The 26037-nt window shown below is 43.4% G+C and overlaps 1 protein-coding gene across 2 annotated transcripts in view; it reads right to left on the reverse strand.

Moving 5' to 3' along the window:
• The window catches only part of Ankfn1 (ankyrin repeat and fibronectin type III domain containing 1), a 308072-nt gene that overhangs the window by 62270 nt on the left and 219765 nt on the right, over window positions 1-26037 (reverse strand). For both annotated transcript variants that reach the window (XM_021213428.2, XM_029546190.1), the window contains 2 exons: window positions 3462-3559; window positions 594-684 (listed from right to left, as the gene is read on the reverse strand). In XM_021213428.2, coding sequence (XP_021069087.1) covers window positions 594-684; window positions 3462-3559 — 189 coding nt within the window. The remainder of the gene's footprint in view (window positions 1-593; window positions 685-3461; window positions 3560-26037) is intronic.

Consider the following 26037-nt stretch of genomic DNA (forward strand, 5'->3'; position numbering starts at 1 on the left):
GAAGAAGAAGAAGAAGAAGAAGAAGAAGAAGAAGAAGAAGAAGAAGAAGAAGAAGAAGAAGAAGAAGAAGAAGAAGAAAAAGAAGGAGGAGGAGGAGGAGGAGGAGGAGGAGGAGAAGGAGAAGCAGTTTTTCTTTTGGCTGAATGTCATTAAGTAGGAGGGGTTTGATGTCATTCTCTAGGATATCAATGTGACGTGACATCTGCTGCAGGCAAGGGAAGGCAGATAAGTGCTAACTTGGGCTGTATACTCTGGGCTGGTCTCTCAATGGTGTCTTCTCCATTCCCACAAAGCCCCGAGAAAGGGTGGGGATTCAAACCCATTCTACAGATAGTGAATTAAAGCTGAGCTTTTCAGGAACCTCTGGAGGGTACCAACTAATGGAAGGCACGGTTGTTAGCAAACTGTTGTGATTTCAAATGCTCCCTTCTCTCTCCTGAGCTGCCTTCCTGTGAGCATTTCTGCAGAGGGGGGTTAGTCTTCTGTGACCCAGCTGCTGCTCTGAGAAGCTGTGGGGGAGGGGAGCTGGCAGAGCCGCCTAAGGGATGGAGTAGCTGAGCACAGTCATCATCCTGGAAGTAGCTACCACCTACTGGAGGGGGAGGCACACACTGGCGTTGTGGTCTGAGCTGGTCCCCATCCTTTCATGTTGTAAGCTGAGACTTGAACAAAATACTGTTGGCCCTGCAAAGAATTGAAATGGGATACTGCATCAGGCATTACAATTCATCACATTTGAAGGATTCTCTTAGTTTCTGTGTACTTCCTAGAATTCATAATTGGAGTATCATATTTATTTTTCCTGACTCCCAGATCTCCTAAATTATATGCCAATTCTCCCCTCCCTCTTCCCTCTCTCCCTCCTCCCTCTATTCCTCCTCCCTCTCTCCTCCTTCCTTCCTCTCTTTCTCTCTCTCTATACATCTATACACATATATGTATACACACATGTATACACACACATATACATGTATAGATATATTTGTATATATTCATTTGTATGTATAAAATAGCTTTTGTCATGTAATGTATTCTAATCACAGTTTCCTCTCCCCAAGCTTTTCTTAGATCCTCCCTACTTGGACCAAACCCACCCTTTCTACCTTCCTCTTGAGAACAGCAACAGACAAACAAGCAGGAAAACCAACCAAAATAAAAAATATATATATATATATATATATATATATATATATAGAAACAAAAGCCCAAGAAACCCCTCCCTCCCTCCCTCCCTCCCTCCCTCCCTCCCTCTGTCTCTGTCTCTCTCTCCCTCTCTCTCTTCACCACAAATTCTTACAATACACATAGTTTCACAATGCTTAATAGCAACAGTAACCTCCCACCCTCACCTGTTCTCTCTGTATTTTCCCTTCCCCAGAGGCAACAACCACCAAGCTCCTGTCACTGGTCAAGTTACTTTAGAAAATTAGCAAGCTGCACTAAATGTCCTTGCAGACTTTCACTTAGAGTCAGGAGTGTCCATCCCTTAGTGGCTGCATAGTGCTTCACTAGCCAGTGCTTCCCTCCATCCCTCCATCCCTCCATCCCTCCATCCCTCCATCCCTCCATCCCTCCATCCCTCCATCCCTCCATTCCGCCGACCCCTCTCTGGTGGGTTCTGGGATTCTTTCTATTTTGTGCCACAATAAATAGTGCTTCAAGGGACATCTTTTTACTCAGCTGTTCAGGCATGAAGAAAAATCAACTTTCTAGTGTGACTTCAATTTTAAAAGCCACTATTAAAAGAATGGCCTACTTTCTTTAGTATCTTTTTATGGAAATAAGAATTAAGGAGTTGATTTTTTGCTTACTGATAATTCTTTAAAATGTTTTGTATGGCTTTAATGTTTGCTTTAAGGTTTCTTTTCTCCTGTTTTTTTTTTTTTTCTTCTTTTATTTTTCTGTAACACCAAAGGGGCATTAGAGAAGCCAATATTGGGTGAATGATTGCTTACTTGCTGTAAACGTAAAATGTTGTTTGCATTAAAATAAAATCTTCGTGGAGAGTTTGCAAAGATTTCAGTGATATTGCCTTACCATATGATGAAGTTAACACCTTTTCCTCTAACATTGAAAATTGGGTTTTATGTACATCAGGGTTATAGGGATGGCCTAGAACTATGAATTCACTTCCAAGCTTTTAAATGCTCGAGATAATGTCTGTGTTACTCTCATTGGATGGTGAAGTGGAAAAACCTCATCCCCAGAGAAGCAGATGTCAGAGGCCCTCTCTGTGGAGAGTTTTCCATTTTATCATGATATCACTTTTTCTTTTAAGCAATGGAAATTCCCTGGGGTTCCTCCTGGCCTCCTTCCACCGTGCAAGCCAGTGTTGGAGTCAGTCTTCAGTTGATAGCATCTCTGGGGCCACCCACTTGGGGGACTTTGTTTGCTCTGGTAATCCACAGTTCTGCTCTCTGGTGTAGACATGCGATTAGGACTAAAAGTCAGGATTCTTGGTGGTGACCAAACCACCAAGAATTCTCTTAGAAGAAGCTGGACAGCAGCTTTTTAATGCTGGGTTTCAGGATTATATAGTACAGATAACTGTTTTAATTGGCTAACCTCTAAGAAAACAACAGAAATATCTCTCTGCTCCTTCCATATGAGAAAACCTTAAGATATTAATTATTTGAATTGAATTTTAAAAGCTTAATGTTATATTGAAAAGACCTTGATTAAAATTATATATACATATATAATGTATATATGTATAACGTATTTCATACACACACACACATATATAATATATAATGTCTTCTGAATTGTAATTATTTGAAGAAATTCAGAGTTTTCTCAATCTGAGCAGATTCATTGGGTATTTTTATTTTTATTTTTTTGCATTTTGGATGTTCATTTGTGCTTCATACATAATCTTTGAGTTTAGATTGTTTACACAAATAAACATGGCTAGTTCTAGCTTTTCATTCGCAGTTAGTTTATGTTATGTAGAGGGTTATATCTCTGCCATGTGTAAGTTTCTTTTCTGTAGTAGCAGATTCAAGCAGCGTTTTTTTCTTCTCCTTTTTAATCAGGGGGAAAGGATTTCTCTCAGGAAATTGTGTGACTCCAGTTGCTGACTGATCTCAATGGGGCGGTGGGGGTGAGGGCCAGATGAGGCTGTTATTTTTACCATCAGACAGGGAGTCAAAATTGGATCTCCCAGAGCCTTTGATCCCCCTGCAGATTAGACTGTGATCCAGAAAGCAGCAGCTTTCAAGGCTCGCATGAGGCCAGTCTCTTTCTGATCTCCTAAGAACATGGCAGCTTACAAAGTGGTTCATGCTGCCTGCTCACCCCTTTGTCAGACTCAGGTTATGGATGCCAGACATATCACGCTTAACGAATGGCAGTTGTTGCCAGAGGCCTGGGTGTTGGCTGTTGCTTGGAGAGTAGGCGTCTGCTACCAGTGTCCCTGTGCAAAAGGCTGAGGATGTCAACTCCCTCAGGGGGACACTTACCGTGGTGAGTCCTGTGATTGTACACCTCAGGGTCTGCAGGTTATCCATGATGATCTCCCCAGCCAACGGGGAAAAGTCTTTAGACATGCTCCATTCCACTGAGGCGGGGAGGGGAAAGAAAGGGGAGAGGTGGGAGGAGATGGGGAAGGAGAGGGGGGAGAGGGAGAGAGAGGGGGAGAATAAGATGAGACTCAGTTACATGATAAACAGTGCTGCAAGAAATGCCTCTAACAATCCCAACTCCATCTTCGAATAGCTCATGGTACTCCTTGGATGGTGTCACTTTCCAAGGTCATTAAAAAATAAAAAGATGAGTCTCCCCCTCCAGAGAAAAATACATCAATCCTCGTTTATATGCCTTATGAGTTTTTAAATCTTGATAGATAACAACTTGCATGATATTATGCGTGCCTTTTGTGATGTTTGTAATGTGAGCTGTAACGCATATTAAATATGCATCTGTTAGCGACGGGGATGTGTTCTGAGAACTCGTTATTTCCTTGTTAAGAACCCTGTAGACTGTACTTACACAAATCTAAGTCAGCAGGATACACTAGGCTATAGACATTTAGCTCATATTTTGTTGAGGTGCCTGTGGAGTGAATGGTGCTGAATTTTGTCCATGAGACCATTGCAATAGAAAAGACACTGTGTATCTGTGTACACACACACACACACACACACACACACACACACACACACACACACNNNACACACNCCNCATACACACACACATTTAGGCCCAGCATAGATAATATAGCATAGATAATATAGCAATCCAACATATGAGTTGCTGAATGCTAGTGGTGAAAAAACCCGCCAGGATACTTATTACTTCCCTTGTCTGATTTTGCCTCCCCCCACCCTTTTATAATTGAAAATTCTTTTTTTTTTTTTGAAGTTACAACTCTCATCTCAGACGAAGACGCTTCTCAGCTCATTTCCTCATCTGATGCCATCTCCTGATAAAACCCTCTTCCTCCAGCGTCTTATACACTAACCTCTTCAGCTTCCCTCCCTCAGCCTCCTCTCAGCCTTCCTCAGGAGCTTCTCCTAGAGCTGCAGTTTGTGGCTGAACTGTCCAGTGCTCTTATTCCTCTGACATCCCCAGAGAAGGTCTTCATCCATACTCAAATCAACCAAATTCCACCATCCCATTGTACTACGTGACTGGATCCGCTCCTTTCATAGCATCTTCTGCTGGTTCAACGGGCCACAGCCAGGAAGATGAACTGGACATCCCATGGGCTAGCTAGAGTCTTACATAGCTTTGTATATGGGAGGGACTAAAAGCAAGCCGCGACAAAGCCCGAGGCTTAGGAGCCGAAGTCACACGGAAAAACCTTTTGATGACAAATGAGACATGAAGACTGACGATCTAGTCTCTGTGACACCTTAACATCTAGGCTTGCAGTTTGCTGCCCTGTGGGTCATCCATCTCTCCTTTTGGAGTGCTGTCTCTATTCCCTGTCCCACTTCTTTGTCCCTTTAATGTCCAGCCTGCTTTCTTCACTCTCTAGATATCCCCTCCCTAAATTTCTCAGGGCTCCCATAACTGGAGCAGCCTAGTGAGGAACATTCCCCCTACTCTCCCCCCTCCCCCGGTTTTTTGCAGCTTTCTTTTTCTGGGTTGCACCTCTCCTAGGTTTCTCCTGCCTTTTTGTTTCTAAGTTCTTCTCGGTTCTTCCTTTCCAGTTGATGCTGGGGTGGGAGGGTTGGAGGGCAGGTCCGGGGGATGTTGCCTTTCCTTTCACTGTGTGTGTTCATCTTTGATGCTGGTCTTATCTTTTGTGTCTCCGTGGGTCTTAAAAGTGTGACTCTAGGTATGGCCTTTCCTTTATGTTTTAGCTTTCTCCTGCATGCGTGCCTCTGGTTTGTCTGAATTTTCCCTAAGCGGGAGTGTCTACTCAGTGTTGCTGAATGGAATTTCCCATCTATCCAACTGCCAAACCGAAGTCTCAGAGCATCCTTGCCTTGTCTTCACCCTGCTTCCTTACAACCAATTGATCACTGAACACAGTTTACACTTCCATAATGTCTCCTGTCAGCTCCCCACTTCCCCTTCCCAGAACGGACCTTAATAACTATAAGCATCAACATCCAGGGGCTTCCTTATTGGGTTTTCTGCTTGGCTCTTCATCCTTACAGGTGATCCTCATACAATAGCTTGAATTAAAGATTAAAGTCATATAGTATATATGTGTATCTAATATATAAAGAAACTTTTAAAGGAGTATATAATGTCTTCTTTATATATAAATTGTATATATATATTAAATTTTATATACATTTTTTCAAAATGTTTTATTCTTCTTATGTGCTACTAGCTCTTGAAGAGGCAGAGTTTCTTAAAGAGAAATTGAGAGAACTCTGTAATCAGAATTGAATGTCACATTGAACTGAAAATAAAGACCAGCAGGAACAGCAAACTAATGACAGTTAACATTCAAAGAGAGAATCTCACTGTGACATGATGGCTGGCCTGGAACTTACTCTGTAGTCCAGGCTGGCCGCTAACTCACGGAGATCTGAGTAGCAGAGGCCAGAGAGACAGCTCAGCAGTTCAGAGCACTGACTGCATTTACAGAGGTCCTGAATTTGGTTCCTACCACCTACATGGGAGCTAATAACTGCCTGCAACTCTACTTCCAGGATATCTGATGCCTACATACATGTGTACATACATAATAATTCATATACACATGCATACATACATACATACATACACACACACATATACACATACATATATACATACAGGTACTGACACATATACATGAAGGAAAAAATTTTTAAATTCTTTAAAAGGCAGAAAACACATAAATACCCCTGAACAGAACACCACCTTTGGGGAATAACCTGGAAACAAACCTCCCTGCCTGCCCCAAACCAGGTGTTCCTTACACGACTCCACCCAGTCTTCCTAGGAAAGCCCCTGAGAGAGGATTCCTGGATCTTGCTCTCAGAAAAGAGCTGGCTAAGAAAATAACATCTAGGAACCAAGAACGCAAACAGGTCTGAGAACTTCATATCTTCCACAAGGGAGAGGGCAGACCACGCCCGCCCACTCAGTAGCAACAAGTCAGTCCGTCAGTCCATCCACTGCCCCACTCAGTTCCAGGAGGGTCTCAACCTTCCTAATGCTGTGGCCCTTTAATATAACTCTTCATGTTGTGGTGACCTCCCAACCATAAAATTCTGTCCATTACTGCTTCATAACTTTAATTTTGCTACTGTTATGAATCATAATATAAATATCTGCATTTTCTGATGGTCTTGGGCAACCCCTGTGAAAAGGGCGTTCTATCCCCTAGAGGGGGTCGAGACCCACAGGTTGAGAACAACTCTTCCAGTTCCCGCTTCAGCGAGGAGATATCCCATCCTGGTTTCTCTTTGTTCTTTGTTCCTTGGGATTTCTTCAGCGTCTCTGGAAGCCAAGTGCTAAGCCCCACAGTCACACAGCCCACAGAAGCCGGTCAGAGAAGATGGAGCCCTGATGCTCCTCTGACTTGTATGAATCACGGGGCGGAACAGCCAATTCCAGCACAGGCTTTCTCCATTTTGCAAGTTCCTTTCTACTCACGTGCAGGGCACGAGAAAAACAATCCGAGGACCCGGATCACGCTGACATATGTTATGCAATGGCTGGGCGAGGGCCTCCTGAGTCTGATTGCAAAATGGGAACCTCTCAAAGACACACACACACAGGAACAGACCTGTGTGCCAACAGCAGGCATAGTCAGCCAGAGAGCCATCGACTCAGTCAACAGCACCAGTAGCCTGTAGAAATTTCAGGATCAACCCTTGGTACCCAAGATTCCAAGTAACAGGAGACAGTCTTATCTAAATCCCGATCCACAGGAAGAAGACCCTCAGCTCAGAGCCACATGTTGATGTTTTCCAGGGAAGGGCTGGGACTCCGGTCTAACAATTCAGATGACAGCCTCAAATCAGAGGAAGGGTTAGTAGGAATTCTTACAGACTGTTTGGCAAGCCATCAGTAAGACTTTGCTCAAAGATACAATGCCCAGTATTCCTGAAGGAACCACTATTTTTGTCTGAATAAAAAGTATTTATACTCTATTGAAAAATGTGTTTTACAAAAACATGTCTCAGTAGAACATGAGGACCTGGCTTCTTGACAGACAAAACAAAAACCAAGAAGCCAGGTCTGTGTGGAGGTAGGTTCTGCTCTGGGAATCACCACCTAGTCTCACACAGTAGTCTGATTAGATCCTGTGTTTCAAAGGTGAAGGAGTTTGAGAAAAAGAATTCATCCGGGAATCCATCCCATCATCAGCCACCAAACCCAGATACTAATGCACATGCCAGCAAGATTCTGCTGTAGGGACCCTGATATAGCGGCCTCTTNTGAGGCTATGCCAGTGCCTGGCAAACACAGAAGTGGATGCTCACAGTCAGCTATTGGATGGAACACAGGGCCCCCAATGGAGGAGCTAGAGAAAGTACCCAAGGAGCTGAAGGGGGCTGCAACCCTGTAGGTGCAACAACAGTATGAACTAACCAGTACCCTCTGAGCTCGTGTCTCTAGGTGCATATGTAGCAGAAGATGGCCTAATTGGCCATCATTGGGAAGAGAGGCCCCTTGGTCTTGCAAACTTTATATGCCCCAGCACAGGGAAAGGCCAGGGCCAAGAAGTGGGAGTGGGTGGGTAGGGGAGCAGGGGCACAGGGAGGGGGGGTATAGGGAACTTTCAGGATAGCATTTGAAATGTAAATAAAGAAAATAATAATAATAAAAATATAAATTTAAAAAAGGTTAAAAAAAGAGAGAGAGAGAGAAAAAAAGAATTCATATCAGGGGGAAGTTTTCCTTGTTGGGATGCCAGTGTGCTCGGTGTTGCCAACGGTGTTTCTCCTCCATGCACGCTTTATGGGCTGGGGTGGTTGTGGTGGTGGTGGTGAGGCGGGGAGGGGGCATCTTTCCAGCAGCCTGAAGCTACATGGAAATGCAAGCTGCTTCTGATCAGCTAAAGAGGGACAGAGTAGCCAGCAGGAGTCCCTTGAGACCAAGAAGGGATTCAGGAAGACAACTGAGCATGCTCCCTCTGGAAAGTTCTCTGTAGGTAGTTTAAGACTCCATAGGACAGTCCTGAGAAAACCACATGTGAGCATTCTCTAAATCCCTGGAGGACTAGAGCTACATAGACGAACTTTAAAACCAGAGAAGACATAATTTGAAGATCAAGATCAGAGAGACTGCTTCAGTATAGTTTGGGAAACAGAAGCCATTGTGGTGTGACTCCTTAACAACTGAAAATGAGCAAAAAAGGTGTCAAAACCTCTTAAAGCCTGTGGCTCAGTGATTCACTGTATTTACAACAGATAACTTTGGCTGTTCAAGTGGGAAGCTTTGTGATTGATTTTAACAACTATTTAATTTTTTTTTTTTTTTAACCTAGGATTCAAGAGCATTGTGTTGTTTGGGGGCAGTGCAACGGTTTGAGTATGATTCGTCCTGGCCATGATGAACTTGATCTCCAGTGGACCAGCTCTGGAGGGGAAGGTGTGCCCTTGAGAGATGCTGTGGTTGTTAAGAGGAAGCAGTTCCACTCTGGAAGGAGTGCTCAATTCTCACGAGACCTGATTAGTTACCATAGAGTAGGTGGTCTAAACACAAGGCGGTCCCTCCTGTCTTGTTTCCTCTGTAGATTTCTGCTTTTAGCTATGAGTTGAAGAGGCATGGTATATTTGTTGATATCAGGCATCTGGGCTTCCCGGCTTTCCGAACCCTGACCCACGATAAAAGCCTCTCTCTTTCTTTGATAAATAACCCAGCCTTGAATATTTTGTTCTAGCACCAGACAAAGAACTAAGATAGGACTGGGAAGTTCTAGCTTCACCCCACAGGGACTTGATGACAGCGATAGAAAATACAGTTCAGAAGCTGAGGAAGATAAAGAGCTCCCGACAGCCTGGGCCTGTCACATGAAGTCTTTGATGTGGTAGAAAGTGTTTCAGACTCAAGAGTCAAGAATCATGACTCTGAGGTATTTGGGCGCACAAGCAGAGGATATCTATCGTCCGTAGCAGGTAGATCGCCAGCTGCAGAGTGCTGGGGTCTGCACACTTTCCTAAGTCCCAGGCTGGTTTGTTTTTTGAAATATTAAAGACAACACAGAAGCAAGCACTGCATTGGTGTTGAATTGATTTCTCTTGAGTTGACAAAACGAACCAACCTCCCCACACCCCCCAAAATCCAACCAACCGAAATCCCCCAAACCCCTGCCAGTGCACCACTCAAACCTGCTACCCTGTTAGATCCTCCAGTCATTCGGGCCCACAGCCCATCCTTCCAGAGTGTACTCAGGAAGAATATGCTAATAACATTGTATTTTCTCTCCCCCATCACCAGCCCTTTGTCTCCCACCCATCACTGTTTACACTGCTTTGTCTCTTAGTAGACTCTCTTCTTCTAAAGTTTCTGCCCCTTACTTCAGAGGATCTGGTGCTGTAGCGTTCTCTAACTTCTCAGGGGAAGCATTCCTGCCAATCTGCTCCCCCCTTCCTGCCCCCCCCCAGCCCCTCCAGCAACTGTCAGGCTTCTCCAGGAAGCTCCTGCTTCTTCAATCATTTTGCATTTAAGATGTCAGAGCAGCTTGTCTGTGAGAATTTTCATTCCCTTGGGGATCCTAGGAGACTCCTGTATAGATGGTTCATTTGTGGCAGGAACTATGAGATTAGTACTGTTCTCCAAAGCCCCCATCTTAGTCCCCCGCAGCAATGGCAGCAGCTCTGGAAACTTTAGGTGGGTCGGATATTTGATTTCTGATTTGGGGATGCTTAATGTACGTGCAAATCTGCTGCCCATACACAGACACTTTTGAAACAAGTCAGAATAGATCAAAACACAAGAAAGAATAGCGGTTGGTTAAGCTGCTCCATTCAAGGTCTGGTTAGCAACTGACTCCTGTCTTCCACAGTCCAGAATCTTGAACCCTTCACTTGTCCATATATTGCCTCTTAGGAACTAAAACCAAAAGAGACAGACAGGGGGAAAAAACGGGTGGGGGAGCATTTCCGATTTCCTATCAGTTCTTCTATGGAACCAAAACAGCATTCCTGCTGGTCATACTCTGGCTGGCGCCTGGGCTAATGAATGGAATTTGGCTAGACTGCCCAGCCCAGTACCAGCATTATGAAATCTTCCTCGGAGCCTTCGAAATGTGCAGTTTCTAACCTTGCAGGCCAAGCCCAGCACAAGAGGAGCAGAGAGGGAGGGAAGGACGCACCCACTGAGAGACCCAGATTGCAATCAATCGCAGCCATTCCTAGTGATGAGAAAAAAGGTTCTTGGTACAGCTCGAACCCACTCAACTCTTGCGGCTTTTAAATTGTGAACTGATAGGAAAACTGCGGAGCTGGGGAGTCTATTTTTTAGCTCTGATAAAATGTGAAGTCGGAGCTGCTAGACTTTTTTTTTTTTTTCTTTTCATTTTAAATTCCCTTGGTAGTCCTAGGAGCATGGGGGCATGCGTTACTTTCAAACAAGAATCTTTATTGTTTGCACACTACACGGTCATCCAGTTAATTAGAAAAACATTTTTCCCCAAATTAAATTTCCCTAGAAAAACAATGATTTAAATTAAGGGCAAAAGTCTTCCAGTGCACCCCAATATCAGAAACATTTTCTTGCACCTATTCTTTTTACAGGATTAAAAGCAATGCTTGGATCGGAAGGCTGTATTTATGTATGTATGTATGTATGTATGTATGTATGTATGTATGTATTTATTGCTAGAGTTTGCCATCCACAAAAGTAGCCCGAGCTAATTTACCAGCATGCAGTCTTTCTACTCTTAGTTTTTGCTTGTCCTGTGTCAGTACTACATAGAGACACAGTCAGGGAGCATAGATGTATAAAAGTCCAGTTTTTTATTTTTTTATTTTTATTTCTAAGTGGTGAACAAGCACTGCTTCACACTCCAAAAGGTCTGCTACATAGTTTTTATTGTTTGCTTTTGAATTCCAGAAGAGTTATAGCATTGTGGTTCTGTGTGTGAAATTATTCTTTCTCTTGATCCTCTTGGATGTCTATATGGGAGATATGACTTTTTTTTATTGCTTTTACTGCCTTCAGTAGTTCACACTCTCGCAACACTTAGCATGAGATGCCTTTTGAGTACTGCAATTCTTCAGAAGCCCCGCTGCTGCCAGCCACACATCTCCAGTAAGAGATATGGGAGCTTCCCCTCTTAGACGCTGTCCGGACCCTTAGCCAGAGCCAGGCTGCCTTTCAATGAATTGTACTGCAGTGTTTTCTGCACTCTGGGATGGCAAAGTTTAAGGAATTTGCCCCATTGAAAGAAATGGAAGCCCAATGAACCCCAAACCTCCAAGAATCTCCTAAGTAGATTTATCTACCAGCATTTTTTAATTTAATTTAATTTTTTTTAGGCTACTAAATGAAGTGTTGGGAAGGGTTCAGGCAAGTGACAAAGTATAGAGTCCCCAACATGGACTCATTATGTCGCACTTGGAGCCATGAAGTATGACAGTGTGGCCTTTTGAGGTAGCATCCTTATGGAGATGGAGGAAGACAGAGCTGATCCCAGGAGCCCCCAAAGGGTGTATAGGTGGCGGTTAATGCTTAGAAACCACTAAAATGTTAGAAATTTGGTCAACGTAACTGTAGCTAAAAACAAAACAGAGAATGATATCAATGCAAAACTGAATAAATGACATCAGAAGGCAGCAAATGCTCGGACACCTGGCTCCCTGATTCACTCCTACACTCTTGAGGCTTTTGCACGATGGCGTCTACATCTGAACACTGGGCAACTCGCCCGGCTGCATCTTCTCAGCACCTGCCCAGTTAAGTCCTGACCCTGTCCACTGAGGGGATATTTACACCAGAGAATCAGCAGATGATCTACATCACAGCTTATTTTATTGTTTTGTGAACTGTCTTGACCAAGTACCAGCAAGCTGTCATTCCAGACCTGACCCAAAACTGGTTCTGTGTAGTTTGCAAGCTAAGAATGGCTTTAGTTCTTCTTCTTCTTCTTGTTCTTCTTCTTGTTCTTGTTCTCATTCTTGTTCTCGTTCTTCTTCTCGTTCTTCTTGTTCTTCTTCTTGTTCTTGTTCTTGTTCTTCTTGTTCTTCTTGTTCTTGTTCTTCTTCTTGTTCTTGTTCTTCTTCTTGTTCTTGTTCTTCTTGTTCTTGTTCTTGTTCTTCTTGTTCTTGTTCTTCTTCTTGTTCTTCTTCTTGTTCTTGTTCTTGTTCTTGTTCTTGTTCTTCTTCTTCTTCTTCTTCTTCTTCTTCTTCTTCTTCTTCTTCTTCTTCTTTCATTTTTAAAGGATTATAAAAAAACATACACATAAATAATCTGTGACAGAGACAATATGTGGCTTGCAAAAACTAATTTATGAACTCTCTGGTCTTTTGGAGGGGAAGTTTACTGAGTTGTGGTCTGGATTTAAGAAAGTAATAGAAGTGATATTAATAATGATGATTGAAGTGAAATTTTCAGGGTCACTGAGATGGTTCAGCAGGTTAAGGCACTTGTCAACAAGCCTGGTTACCAGAGCTTGACTCCCAGAACCCACTTGGTGGAAGGAGACAGCTGACTCCTGTAGGTTGTTCTCTGACACCCCCAGCCCCCACTTTATCATGACATGCATTTGCATGTATGTGTGTGTGCGTGTGCATGTATGAATATAAAAATTTTAAGCACAAAATGTCTGTGGCAGTTGGCATAGCAAGTCACACAAAGCACTGAGAAAATACTCTTTTAGTGTTTTAAAGTTATGAGTTGATTTAACAAGGCAGTTGCTTATGGCGTTGGTGAGCAAGTTGGGCTCCCAAGAGGATTTCGTTGCATCATTTTTGTCTTGCTGCAGTTAAGTGAATGAGAAAAGCAGCAGCCGCCGCCAATATTAATGTCAAAACGTCAGAACCGTACTTCTGTACTCATGACTGCTGGCTTCAGGTGAGGGGTTCAAATGCATAAGCAAATGCATCGGGGTAAAGTTATTGGGTTATAAGGACTTTACAATAAAGAACAGTGCGTATTTTATTGGTATTTATAAATCACTCGCTGACCCGTATGCATGGTAAAATTCATACTAGATTCATCTGTGTATATGTAATCACATGTGCATCAACATGCATCTCCCTCATTCTCCTCAAGGAACAAGTTAAGCATTAGATCCATGGATAAATGCTATGAGGTTGCTCCGATAGGCTCACTGGCCAGCTGGATACAGTATCTGATGGGTGAACCGTTCATAAATCCGGTAATGTTCTGATAGCAGTGGTCAAAAGCAAAATACTCTCCCTCCCACGTAGGTAGGAGTGGCACGGTGAGGGTTAGAAGATCAATAAGGCCAACTGCCAAGTGCTTACTGCCTAAGAGGCCTGGGCAGTGGCCAGCAGATGGTCCACACTTGCTGCATCCATTCTTGCTGCTTTATTCAGAACTGGCCCAGAAACTGGTACAGGACACAGCATGCAAGGTAGGCAGCTTCGAACTTGACTGAGCAACTGCATGCCCAAGCCAGGCCTGACAAACTGGACGATTGACCATTTGCATGGCGAAGAAATACCATTCTGGTCCTCCCAGTGGTATGACATTGCCCTGAGTCTAAGGGGACTATCTGGGCTTTATCATTAGTACTGTGCTTTTTATTAGTTATAAGGACATTTTATTAGCATACATTGTTATATTTTATTCCATAGTTATCTGGGCTGTACAAATAGGCAGTTTTAAGACACTATGCACTGAAAATAGATTCATAGTTCACTAATCCAGATACACTTATCCACTGTTTCTTTCTCTTTGGAGCCCTGCCATAGTGCTGAGTTGTAAGATGTCCAGCTAGATTGTCGCTTGTTTAAGTGTTCTTTTTTTTTTTTTTTTTTTAAAGGAGAAATTGTGGCGATAATTTTTGATTCATTAGAGAAGCATTTGCTTTTTAAAGATTGTAATGATCAGTATCTCGGGCTCATAACTGAGTGGTAGTTAGAGATCCACAGGCGAGGTGTGCCTCTTCCTTGTGTGGGAGTCCATCGTTTGGATCAACGTCCTGAATCTGAGATGTTTTTGATTTGTGTTGAGTAGAGTGAAGCCTTTGCTGTGGCAGGAGGAACTTCTTGGAGAGGCACGTTCTACATTTCCGAGGGATTCCGGATAAAGGGAGCAAAGGAGCAGTAATCGCATGTGTACATCTGGAGGACAGGACTATTCCCCAAGCAGGACAGCCCCATCTTTACATGTTGAGCTGTGAATACCTGTACAAGACTATCGCCATCCCAACCAGACTTGTTGATTATTGATTGACCTTCTCTCATCGAAGGAGGGCACAGGGAGGACCACTGGTTCTTCACGGAAGTGTTCAGCCACTTCTCCCCACCAGGCATATGCAATTCTGCCCTAATTGTCCAGCGTTTCGTGGTCTCACAGAGAATCTGCGAATGTGTTGACTAGGGAGGACAGAAGGAGCAGGTGGTGGTACTGGGACATCTATGCATCCTTGTAGAAGCTCTCATCCATCATAGGGGTAAACTTTCCAATAAGGTTGCTTTAGGACAGTGGTTCTCAAGCATCCTAATGCCATGCCGACACTTTAATTCAGCTCCTCATGTTGTGGTGACCCTCAACCATAAAATCATTTTATTGCTACTTCATAACTGTAATCTCATTGTTATGAATCATAATGTAAATATCTGATATTTGATAGATGAGTCCTGTGAAAAGTTGGGCTGACTCCCAAAGAGGTAGTGACCCACAGGTTAAGAACTGCTGCTTTAGGGGCACACAAACTCCAGAAACGGGACCTAATTGGCCCCAGGGCAAAAAATTACTGAGGCAATAGATAAGGTCCAAGGTATATGGCCAATTCACAGCTTTTTGAATCCTGTTGTATGCTCAAAAAATTAGTATCACCAGCCACAGGGAAGATGTCATATCAAATGACATATCAGAATATGTCAGCTTCCTTGGCAGATGATGAACCTTTCTTTACAGACAGGCAGTTTGTTTGTTGTTGTTTTGTTTTTTGTTTGTTTTTTCCATTTTTTTTTCATTCTCTTTCTACATTTACGTGAAAGACTCAAATCCATTGAGGGAAGGTCCATACCACACTGATTTTGACATCCACTCTGCTTCTTTTAGTAGAGGTTATATAGAATCAGGGCTCACTCAGGTCAGCTAGGTTTCTTTCTGATTTTGCTTTGCTCCCAATAAGCTACATAATAAAGGGCTTTTCACTGGTTACTTTGCATGACTCTCTGCATTTCTCCTGCCTCCAGGGAAGGAAACCCAAAACTTCATGAGAATCTGCTAATCTGTACAGACAGTTTCATCACTAACCCTTAGAATTTCCACCAGACAGATAGAAATCATTCTAGAGAATTTGATGAACTTAACCAAAGTTACTCTGGAGTAAGGCCAGGCCTTCCTGAGCCTGCTTCCTGAATCCCCCTCCAAGCTCCAGAATACTTGGTTTTCCTTCCTCAGACTTGGTTGTGTTTTTCTCCTTCCAGTGTCTAGATCCTCAAACACAACAGGCTCCTTCTTCTTTTGGAAGAAATTCACATAGACTTCATTTTGCTGGAAATGTCTCCTCTTCCTTCCTCTCCCTCCTCTTTTCTCTTCCTTCTCTTTTTCCTCCTCCATTTCCCTTTCCTCCTTCCTCTGCCCTCTTCCTAGTCTTCCTCCTCTTTCTTCTTCCTTTCTCCCCCTCATCTACCTCTTCCATTTCCTTTTCCCTCCTCCTCCTTCCTCCCCTTGGCCTTCATATTTCTTTTCTTTCCCCCAGTAACCACTAAAAGCATCCCTTTTGTCTTTTCTGACTCCAAAGCCAACCCTATGTCCTGGAGCATCCGATGCTGTTCTTTTGCAGCATAGAGACAGACAGCTTTCACTCTGGGGCAGGGACTCGCACCATCTTGCCCACTTGGTCCCTCGAAGCGAGTAAATGCAAGTACAGATTTATGAAATTGATGTTTGATCTTTTTGTCAGTGACGATTGGACTTCATTAATTTTTAAAACTGTATATATTTAAGATGTAGGATGTGATCATTTAGCTTGATGTCATATTCATCATCATTACTAGAGTCAGTCCAGTTAACATATCCACTATCTTACGTATTTACTCTTATTTTTATAAAAATAGCACCAAAGATTTACTCTCTTAGCAAATTGTCAACATATTGTCCTCATGGCCCTTTGATCTCCTCATGCAGTCCCCTGCTTGCTCATTTTAATGAGGCACTAGCAGAGACAAGGAGGACTGTGGCTCCTGGGATGTTGAGTGCCAGGATAAAGGGTATCTCTGTAGTCAGTACAAAGTTGCCTGGCGTTTTATGATGACACCTGTGAAGCAGAGGCTGTATTGATGGTTTTCAGAAAACGGATCCAGTTACTTTTAAAAGAAGCAAATAATGCCACAAAAAATTGGAAGGCAAGAAGAAAATCTTGAGTTAAAAATGTATGATTAGTTATGGAAAGCGACAGAAAGTGATCACTGGAGGATGCTGGGAGAACGTGTGTTGATATTTATTGGGGAAGTGCACTTTCTTAATAAATACTTCATTCAACTCTTGGGAGAATCCTTTGTGATATGTACCACTTCTTTCATTTTACAGAAGAGCTGTCTGGGACTCAAAGCTTTGAAATCAGCAGCTTGATTCCGTGCCCATCAAAGCTGAGTTCCAATGTAAAGTGCTCAGCCCTAACCTCCCCAGTCCACACAGGGGAAAACTGAAGCCAGTTTGAGTTCTGTTGTGCTAAAGGAAGTCCCATCAAACAGCTTCCAATACTGGACTTCTGCTGACAGCCCAAGTCAGAGTGGCTCCTCTGTCATATTTCCTATGGCTCAGAGGACTGTCTTCAAAATGTGGTTTCCTTGTGATGATCTTAAGAGGGAGAGATAGTTGGCGTGGAAGATGGGTGAAGGAGACACAAAACAAAACAGGGGATAGTGAGTCTTGTGAACATCCATTCTGTATTCTCATGGCGGGAACGTGTGGGACTAGGAGCTAAGATAAGTACTGATGAAAGAAAGGAAGCAAGAAAGAAAGAAAGAAAAAAGAAAGGAAAGGAGAGGAAGGAAAGAAAGAAGGAAGAAGCAAGGAAGGAAAAAAGAAAGACTGGAAGGAAGAAGGAAGCATCCATTGCAATAGTCACTGCAGACTAGAGCAATGCCTGGTCTACACTTGAGTCTGCTTCAGACTATGCAGCTGTACTGACCCCAAACCATGCTCCCCACCATCCTCTGTAGCCTCCCTGAGCATGGCCATTTCCCAGCAAGGCTTCTCTCTCTCTCTTTCTCTTTTTTCCCCACCTGTTTCTCTCTTCCCTGGGTGGAGACATACAAGCTTTTAAGTGTGAGATAGGAGGACAGACATGGGAACAAACGAGTTCCAAAGCAGTGACTCACGACCTAAAGGAATTTGAAAGAGAACAAATTTAGTAAGTAAATAAGGAGGGGAAGCAGACCACCTTGGGAGTAGCCAGCGAGGCCTCCCCTCTCTCACTGAGGGGGAGGCGCTGTTTGGTGCTTTTTTCTTTCCCTGTTTGTCTTTACACTCTACTGTAAATTCCTCAACAAAGTACCTTACCAATCCTGAAAAAAATCCCATCCTTAGATTTTTCCCATCAAGGCAAGAAAATGCGTTCCTAGGGAGACAAAGAACCTTATTTTCTATTCTCAGGCTTAACCTGCACTTCTGTGTCAGGGAGGTGGGAGGGATGGTCAGCCTGGGTGATTTTGAGGCACACAAAGACATGTCCACATAGGGCTCTCTTCTTGGGGAGTCTCATGGCTTTAGGACATCAAAGAAAACTTCATCTTGAAAGCAATACAAGTGTGTTTTCCCCCAGCCCCCCCCCCCAAGGTGAAGCATCAAACTGTACATTGTATCCTTTAGCCAGGGGCACTGGAAAAGGCCAGGTTGTTTTCTTGGCATTCTCTCTCTGGTATGTGTTGCCTTTGTTTTCTGCATTTCTACTTATATGTGGCGCCTTCAAATTTTCAGCATTTACAAAGTTCATTGGAACTGGCAGTTTGGATCGAAACCATATAATGTTGAGTGTTCTCAGGCATATCTGTTTGATATGTAAATTGGCCCATACACGCCCTTTTTCTTGAACCATGACCACCATGTAGTAGGTGCCCAAGAAAGATATCTGAAAAGAGTTAGGACATTTAAGAAAGTGGTCTGTCAGATTCACAACTGAAAAGGAAGAACAAAATTACTATTTTGTGAATATTCAAGAGAGGTCAGCACTGTAGGGACAACGGGGGGGGGGGGAGACATCAGTCCTTGAAAAGTCTCTTATCATTTACTGTTCTAAGGCAGTCAAGGTGGGACTGGAAAGTCACTGGCATTAAGTTCACTTTGGAAGGAAAGTGCTTGATCTACAGATGGTGAAGAGAGACTCCTGTGGACTTCCTAAAAGGATTACTCATAATAGGTGGTCATAAAATAAAGATAATTGAACCCATCGAATTCTGTAGATAATACCAAGTTAATTGTTGGCCCATTTGAGATAAAATCAAATCCAACTTTAAATCCATTGTTGACGGATTAATTAATTTGTCGGCTTTTAACTGAGACCCCACCAGGGACCCGACATGGGAAAATGTTGGGATGAAAATCTGAATAAACCCTGACTCTCACCCTCAAAACAATTTTAATTCACTGGCGTGGGGTGAGGACTGACAAATGTGATATTAAGATCCAAGCAGATTGCTGTGAAAGAGGAGGGCTCAGGGGCAAACCTTGGGGGCGAAGTTGAGATCCAGAAGGGCATGGCTGGTTTCTGGCAGAACCCTGGAGGCTCCTTAGGTCTATTGAAGGAGAGCAGGGTAGGGTGCGCCAGGCAAAGGTTGCAGTGTGTGCAAAGGCGCAGAATCACAGAGTAGCCGAGAGACTGCCAGGCAGTTGTAGGAAATGGAAGTGAGATGAGAAGAAAGAGCAACGTCAATGGTGAGATGAGATGGGACTGGGAACAAGTTCTGCATTAGGTTAAGATGGGTCATTGTTATTTGAAGGTCTTAGTGATTGAAAAACTGGGCTGTTGTATCCAATCTGTGTTTTTAGGAAGCCCATGGTTGTAGTTTGTGGAGGGAAACTGAAGAGAGCTCAGACTGTATATAGACCCAAAGGCATAGCATAGCTTTCCTGGCTCTGATGTAGGAGGTGGGAGAGTGACACCTTGGTGAGGGGAGGGGCAAGTTGCCACACTTCCTCTTACACCCACGTCAGCTGTTGCTTTCTTTTCTCAAGCTTCTGTGATAGAATTTTTATGTAAACCCAAATGTTTGGCATCACAGTCTCTCATAGGCATGGCGAATGCTGAAACTCAGCTCTAACCCCCTCCTTAAAAGCCAAGAACTATTAGCAATGGTGTGTTCTCAAAACTTTCCAAATCAACTATGGTTCTATCAAAAACTATGAGCTCTCTCCAGGTGTATGCAACCGGTGGTCTCTGCTCTACTCAGAGTCCAGTGGCAAAGAGCAATAAAAAAAAAATTGGCATCTTATTGCCCATTTAATATTTATGTAGCTTTGCCATCTCAGCTTTGTGCATTTACAACCTCAGAGTTGGTTGGATGTGAGGTAAGCTGAAATCCCTTCTGACAGCAGGTTTTTTTTTTGGGGGGGGGAAGTGCTTTGTGGATGTGCTTTCATCCACAAATAAGTTTCAAACAACACTCCAATGGTGGCAGGAGATCAAAGAAACACTTCCTTAGCATGGGGGCTGCTGGAGCTGTTCCTCCCACCCCCCCAGGACTTCTCTTGCAGGGAAGAAACTAGATCAACTAGATCATCCTTACTAGGGATCCGGGCAAAGGTGCTTGTGGGCAAGCACAAACCTGAGTCCAGGAAGATGGACATTTAGACCACAGCTCCCCTGCAGGGAATCCAAGAGAGAAAGCAGGGGAAGATGTGACCAAGGAAGGTAGGTCTGGGGATAGTGACCGCCTGGCTCTCCTGACAGGAATGTCCTGCAGGGATGTGACTAATTTGGTATGCAGAGCCCTCTTCCATCTTTTTCTCTTCAGACCTCACAACACCACATTATCGATTATTTCTTCTCTTAGAGATGAAGCTCTTGGCTCCGTTAGCCCAAGCACATCCCACACCCACTGTGGGAGCTGGAATGAGGGGGGGGGGCGCGGCTCTGGGATTGAAATGAAGCGCCTTTTTCCTTTCACTCAAGGGAATAACAAAACATCAGCACATACTCAGATTGAGAGGAAAGCAGGTGCCTAAAGGTTTGAAAGTTTTGATTTTTGAGAAAACCTGAAGGGACAGTTCTATGGAGCAGTCTCGCAGTGAGGGGAGCCAGGCTTAGGTCTGGTATCCCTTAGGGGCTCACCTCTTGATGTACCCGCTCTCCTCTTCACAGGACTTTGGAAAAAAATCTGCACCATCCAGATTTAGTAGGGGTGTGATGCTGTTTCCATCAAGTGAAAAGCTCCAGACTTCTCATTATTCAGGTTTCTCTCTCTCTCTCTCTCTCTCTCTCTCTCTCTCTCTGTCCTTTAGGTGTATGTGTGAAGGCCAGAGGACAAGCTTGGGCATCACCAGTCAGAAGCTATCTAGCCTGCTTTTTGATACAAGGTTTCTCATTTGCCAAGTAGGCTACAGTGGCTAGCCAGAGAGCGCCAGGCATCCTGCTATCTTTGCCTCTTCTACCGCTTGAGATTATAAATCTACACCACTTGGCTCTTCATTAGGCTTCTGGGGATCAAACTCGGACCCATGTGCCTGCAAGACAGATGCTTCCCAGACTGAGCGATCCCCCTAGCCCAGGTTTGCCTTTTTAAATAATGGTAGCTACCATCAGCTGCTATCTGTACCCATACCAGTGGATTCCACTAGAGATAAAAAATAATATTAATTAAAGTGTGTGGATTAGAGAGATGGCTTAGTCTTGTTAAGCCTCTTGCAGAGGATGAGAGGTTAATTTCCAGCACCATACTGGGAAGTAAACAACTCCAGCTCTAGACGACTCCTCTGGCTTCCTTGGGCATCTGCGTTCACGTGCCCATGTGCAAACATACATACATACATGCTTAAACATAATAAAAATAAATGTTTACAACAAATGAGTTGAATACGGACCAACTGTTTTGTCATTGTTTTCTAGACCATGTAGCGAAAACAACGATTTATGTGGAATTTTATGCTTTATTATGTGTTCATGATGGTTTGAATAGGAAGGGCCCCCAAGGCTCATATATTTGAATGCTTAGTCATTAAGGATTGGCATTAGGAGGTGTGGCCTTGCTGGACTAGGTGGGGCCTTGTCAGAGGAAGTGTGTCCCAGGGAGTGAGTGGGCTTTGGGGTTCCAAATGCTTTAAGAGGCCTAATGTTTCTCTTTCACTTTCTGCTGTCTGCAAACCAAGATGTAGAACTCTTGGCTGCTTCTCTAGAGCCACATCTGCCTGCCATGATGATGATTATGAACTCAACTTCTAACCTGTAAGCCAGCCCCAATTAAATGCTTTGCTTTATACGATTTGCCGTGGTCATGGTGTCTCGTCACAGCAATAGAAACCCTAACTAAAAGAGTGTTGTAAGTAATCTAGAAATGGTTTAAAGTTTACCAAAGGGTGGGTTTAGATTACATGCAAGTACTAGGCTTTTTTTTTTAATGGAATGAACTTGAGTATTCAGGTGGTGGTGGTGAGGGGACCAAATCCCAGAGGACATTGAGATGGTGCATCCCATTTCAGTGATGCTTTCCCATGTGCAAGCATTCATGTCTGTTTAAGTGAAGCTACACCTTTCTAAGCATCTGAAGATTGAAGACATTTTGGCAAGTGATACAAACACAAAAGAGGTGGGGTTATCATTGCCTTTGAAGCATCCACGGACCTTGAGGCAGATACAAGTACAATTTTATAAATTATAAATGAGATGCGACCTATATTAGTCATGTGGGTAGAGTGCTGTTAATGTTCAAAGACCAACAAAGTCAGGAGTAGGGCGGGATAGGAAAAGGAAACGTGGGAATTTTAGCTCACGGAAGGGCATTCTGGGCAGGACCACTTACAGTTTGAACACGATCAGCTAACAGAGGGATGCTGTGCAGCATGGTCAAGCAAGCCGTGGGGGATTCTTGGATGATTTCCTGCCATACTAGAGGCTGGGAAACCCTAGAAAAATCTGTGAACGGGAATTGGCGTGGCCAGTTCATGTTCGAATTTGATGGTAAATGTCCACTTGACACTGGTCAGAGAGTCACTTGGGAAGAGGGACTCTCAGTTGAGAAAATGCCACCATAAGATTGGTCTGTTGTTAAGTCCATAGTACATTTTCTCAGCTAGTGATTGAGTGGGATGGCCCAGTCTGTTGTGGGCGGTGTTGTCCCTGGTCTGACTGTCTTGAGTGAGATAAGAAAGCAGGCTGAGTAGGTGATGGATGGGCGGCGGGTGCAAGCAGCACTTCCCCATGGCCTCTGAATAAGCTCCTACCTCTGGGTTCCTGCCCTGTCTGGATTCTTGCCTTAACTTCCCTAAATGATTTGCTGATATGGAAGTGTAAGGCAAATAAACCCCTTTCTTTTCTAGTTGCTTTTGGTCATGGTGTCTCACCACAGCAGTCATAACTCTAAGACAACTGGCATGAGTAAAGGATACATTGAAATCTCATTAAACGTTGGCTTTCTAACCCCTACAGGTCAGGGGCCAACTCTCAAACTGTTCCAGGCACTTCCCAGAGAACTTCTAGAGATGGGCTTCTGACCTCACCTGAAGTATGTGAGACGATGGACCCAGGAATCGAGCAATTGGTGCCACGATAAGAGATTACCCACCCTCCTGTTGTTTCCAGAGACATTATGACAGTTCTTGACTACTTTAGATTCTTTTCCCACATAAATAAGAATAGAGACTGTCTTCTGGTGAGTTTTGATGGTGATATTTTTGTTTCAGGAGTAAAGCAAGATGGTACCCGATTAAATATCAAGTGACAGAATGATAAAGAGTTTTTCACACCCATGGGAAGGGTCTTCCTGTGTTAACAACACGGGGTCTTATAGGCCTAAAACCTAGACTCTAAAGCTGTTATTATTATTATTATTATTATTATTATTATTATTATTATTATCATCATCATCATCATCATCACCATTATCATTGTTATTAATGTTGTTGCTATTATTTTATATCTACTAACGGCTTAAGAGTGGAGACACAATGGACAGGGTCTGTGTACCCATACAGTTTGTTACAATTTTGTATTTTTCCTTTGGCAAGCAGAGCCTCTGTAACCATGACCATCTCACAGGGCAACTGACTACCAAAATGGTTTCAAATCAGCTAAGAAAGCTCAGGGCTATTTTCTTGGGACAGCACCCTGTTCACTGAATGAGTATCAGATGATCAAGAGGAAGAATGTAGTGATGCAGTTAATAGCTCTCCCTCCATCTTCTTTTCCTTCTTCCCCTTCCTGTCTCAATTAACCTGGCATCAGCCAGAGCCCGCAGACATGTCACACAGTACCACTGTATTCCCTACGGAAGCATCCTATTTCTCTGAGCCTAGAACCTGGCAGCACTGTGTTCTGCTTCCCTGAATTTTTCCAATGTCTCCCATTATCAAAACTTTTAACCCAGCAAAACTCAACTTCTAATTAAAAGTTACAGAATTCATCACTAGATTACATTAAAATATAAGTGTTGATGATGGTGTGCCTTTCTGCCAAGGGATGGATGATGTATTTTAATCAGTTTCATTATATGGGAGTTAGATACGGCAACATGATATTGTCAACGTTTCCGAAGCTAAACCTGTTCTCTCTGTTGCTTATTTGGTGAATCATTGGTTCGCATGTATCCTGAACTCCATCAATGAATTCAGAGCTATGCACAATTACCTTCACCCCAGGTATAATTCCACCTCTTTTTGCATCTAAAGAAGACAATCCAGTGAGAGTAATGTTATATGAATAACATTAACTTCTTTCCCATAATAGTAAACACAAAGGAAATAGTCTGCTCCATTTCTCTGGTGTCAGAGTCATAATGATCATTTAAACTGTCTGCTATGCACCTCACAAGACTGAAGCAGGCCACAAGGATTTTAAGACTAAAGAGTCATGTTTTCACTTTCCTCCTTGAGTGGGACCCGAGGCTGCTTTAAGATAGCAAGGCTTTCTAGTGTTCCTCAAATGGTATTTATTCATTGCTTCATTCATTTTTCATCCACCCGTCCATCCATGTAGCCATTTGTTTATTCAATCTGAATGTTGGGGGGGGGAGAGGGGGAGAGAAGACTTTACATGCAGAAGAAACAGCGTACAGGCAAAAAAAAAAAAAAAAAAAAAAAAAAAAAAAAAAGGCATGAGGTTATACAATGAAGCCATGAGGTCAGGCGAACTGCGCTGGGGTTTTAGGCAAAAACTATAGGACGATTCGTGGGAGCAGGAAGCCAGAAGGCTGTGCTGCAGCCTAATTATTAAAGGACTGTTTATGTTCTGTGAAACGTAGACCAACTGGTGACTGACACATGGACTGAGTCATGATCCCCACAGTCAAGTCCGTTCTGACCAGGGCTATAGCTGTAACTGAGGGCCAGTGCGGGATTCCTGTCCACTGACTGGGGGTCAGCTAGCAGCATGGAGAGTTCCAGCTGGTGGGTTGGTTCCCACGGTGTACCCAGCTAAAAATGCAGGGATTTGAGGACTGAGGCGTGAACCTCAGAAACCAGTGGGAATAGCAAGGGCTTATGACACCCTTCACATAGGCTTGCTACCCTAATCCTCTTGAGATCAGAGCAGAACCAAACCTCTCTTGCTGAATATTCTCAACTTCTGTAAATGCAAGAAATCTCACCCCCAACTTTGCAAATTTCTCTGATCACAGGCCAGGCATATTAACCCCTCCAATTCCTGCTCCTCACCCACTGTGGTTTCTGTTGAGTTTTATTTGGAAAGTAACAGTGCATTGGGAGTTAGGAGTCTCAAGATTTTGCCGCAGCTCTGTCAAATATTGTCGTTACTTTGACATTAGTTACTAAGGAGTAGATAGGACTGGATGATAGTTAGGCATCCCTTGTTCCAGGATCCCAGATTTGTGTTTTGTCTGTCTATCTGTCTGTCACACACACTACTCTCAGTGTTTTGTGATTCTCCATATGCTCTTTCAAATCAAACACTTCCTAAAATCAGATTTGTTCTTTATGTTTTACCCTTGTTCTTACTCTGACAACTCTTCCTACTGAAACACAAAGCGTCATCTCTTAAGATCGTTTAAAAAAACCTAGGTTCTTTTGTTAATTTTTACTAGGCTCTGACTTTCTGGAATTAGATCAGACACACTGAGCAGAAGATCCCCAGGCCAACCCCTTGTCCTCTGATCTGAAGAGGAACACTGAACCAACACAAACACATTCCTTCGCTGTGCTAATTCCTCAGCAAACAGCAAGGAATTCGCCACCACACTGTCAAGTATGCTGGGTTGTTTAAGTGTGGAAGCATGACATTATTAGAAAACAGAGGGACAAAATATCTGTCCTTTGAAAGGGAATCTTTAGGAGCCATTGAAGAATTGACAACAAACAGGTGTGCTGGGAAAAGAAACCGGCAGATAA

The sequence above is a fragment of the Mus pahari genome, chromosome 14 (assembly GCF_900095145.1).
Source record: "Mus pahari chromosome 14, PAHARI_EIJ_v1.1, whole genome shotgun sequence".
NCBI lineage: Eukaryota > Metazoa > Chordata > Mammalia > Rodentia > Muridae > Mus > Mus pahari.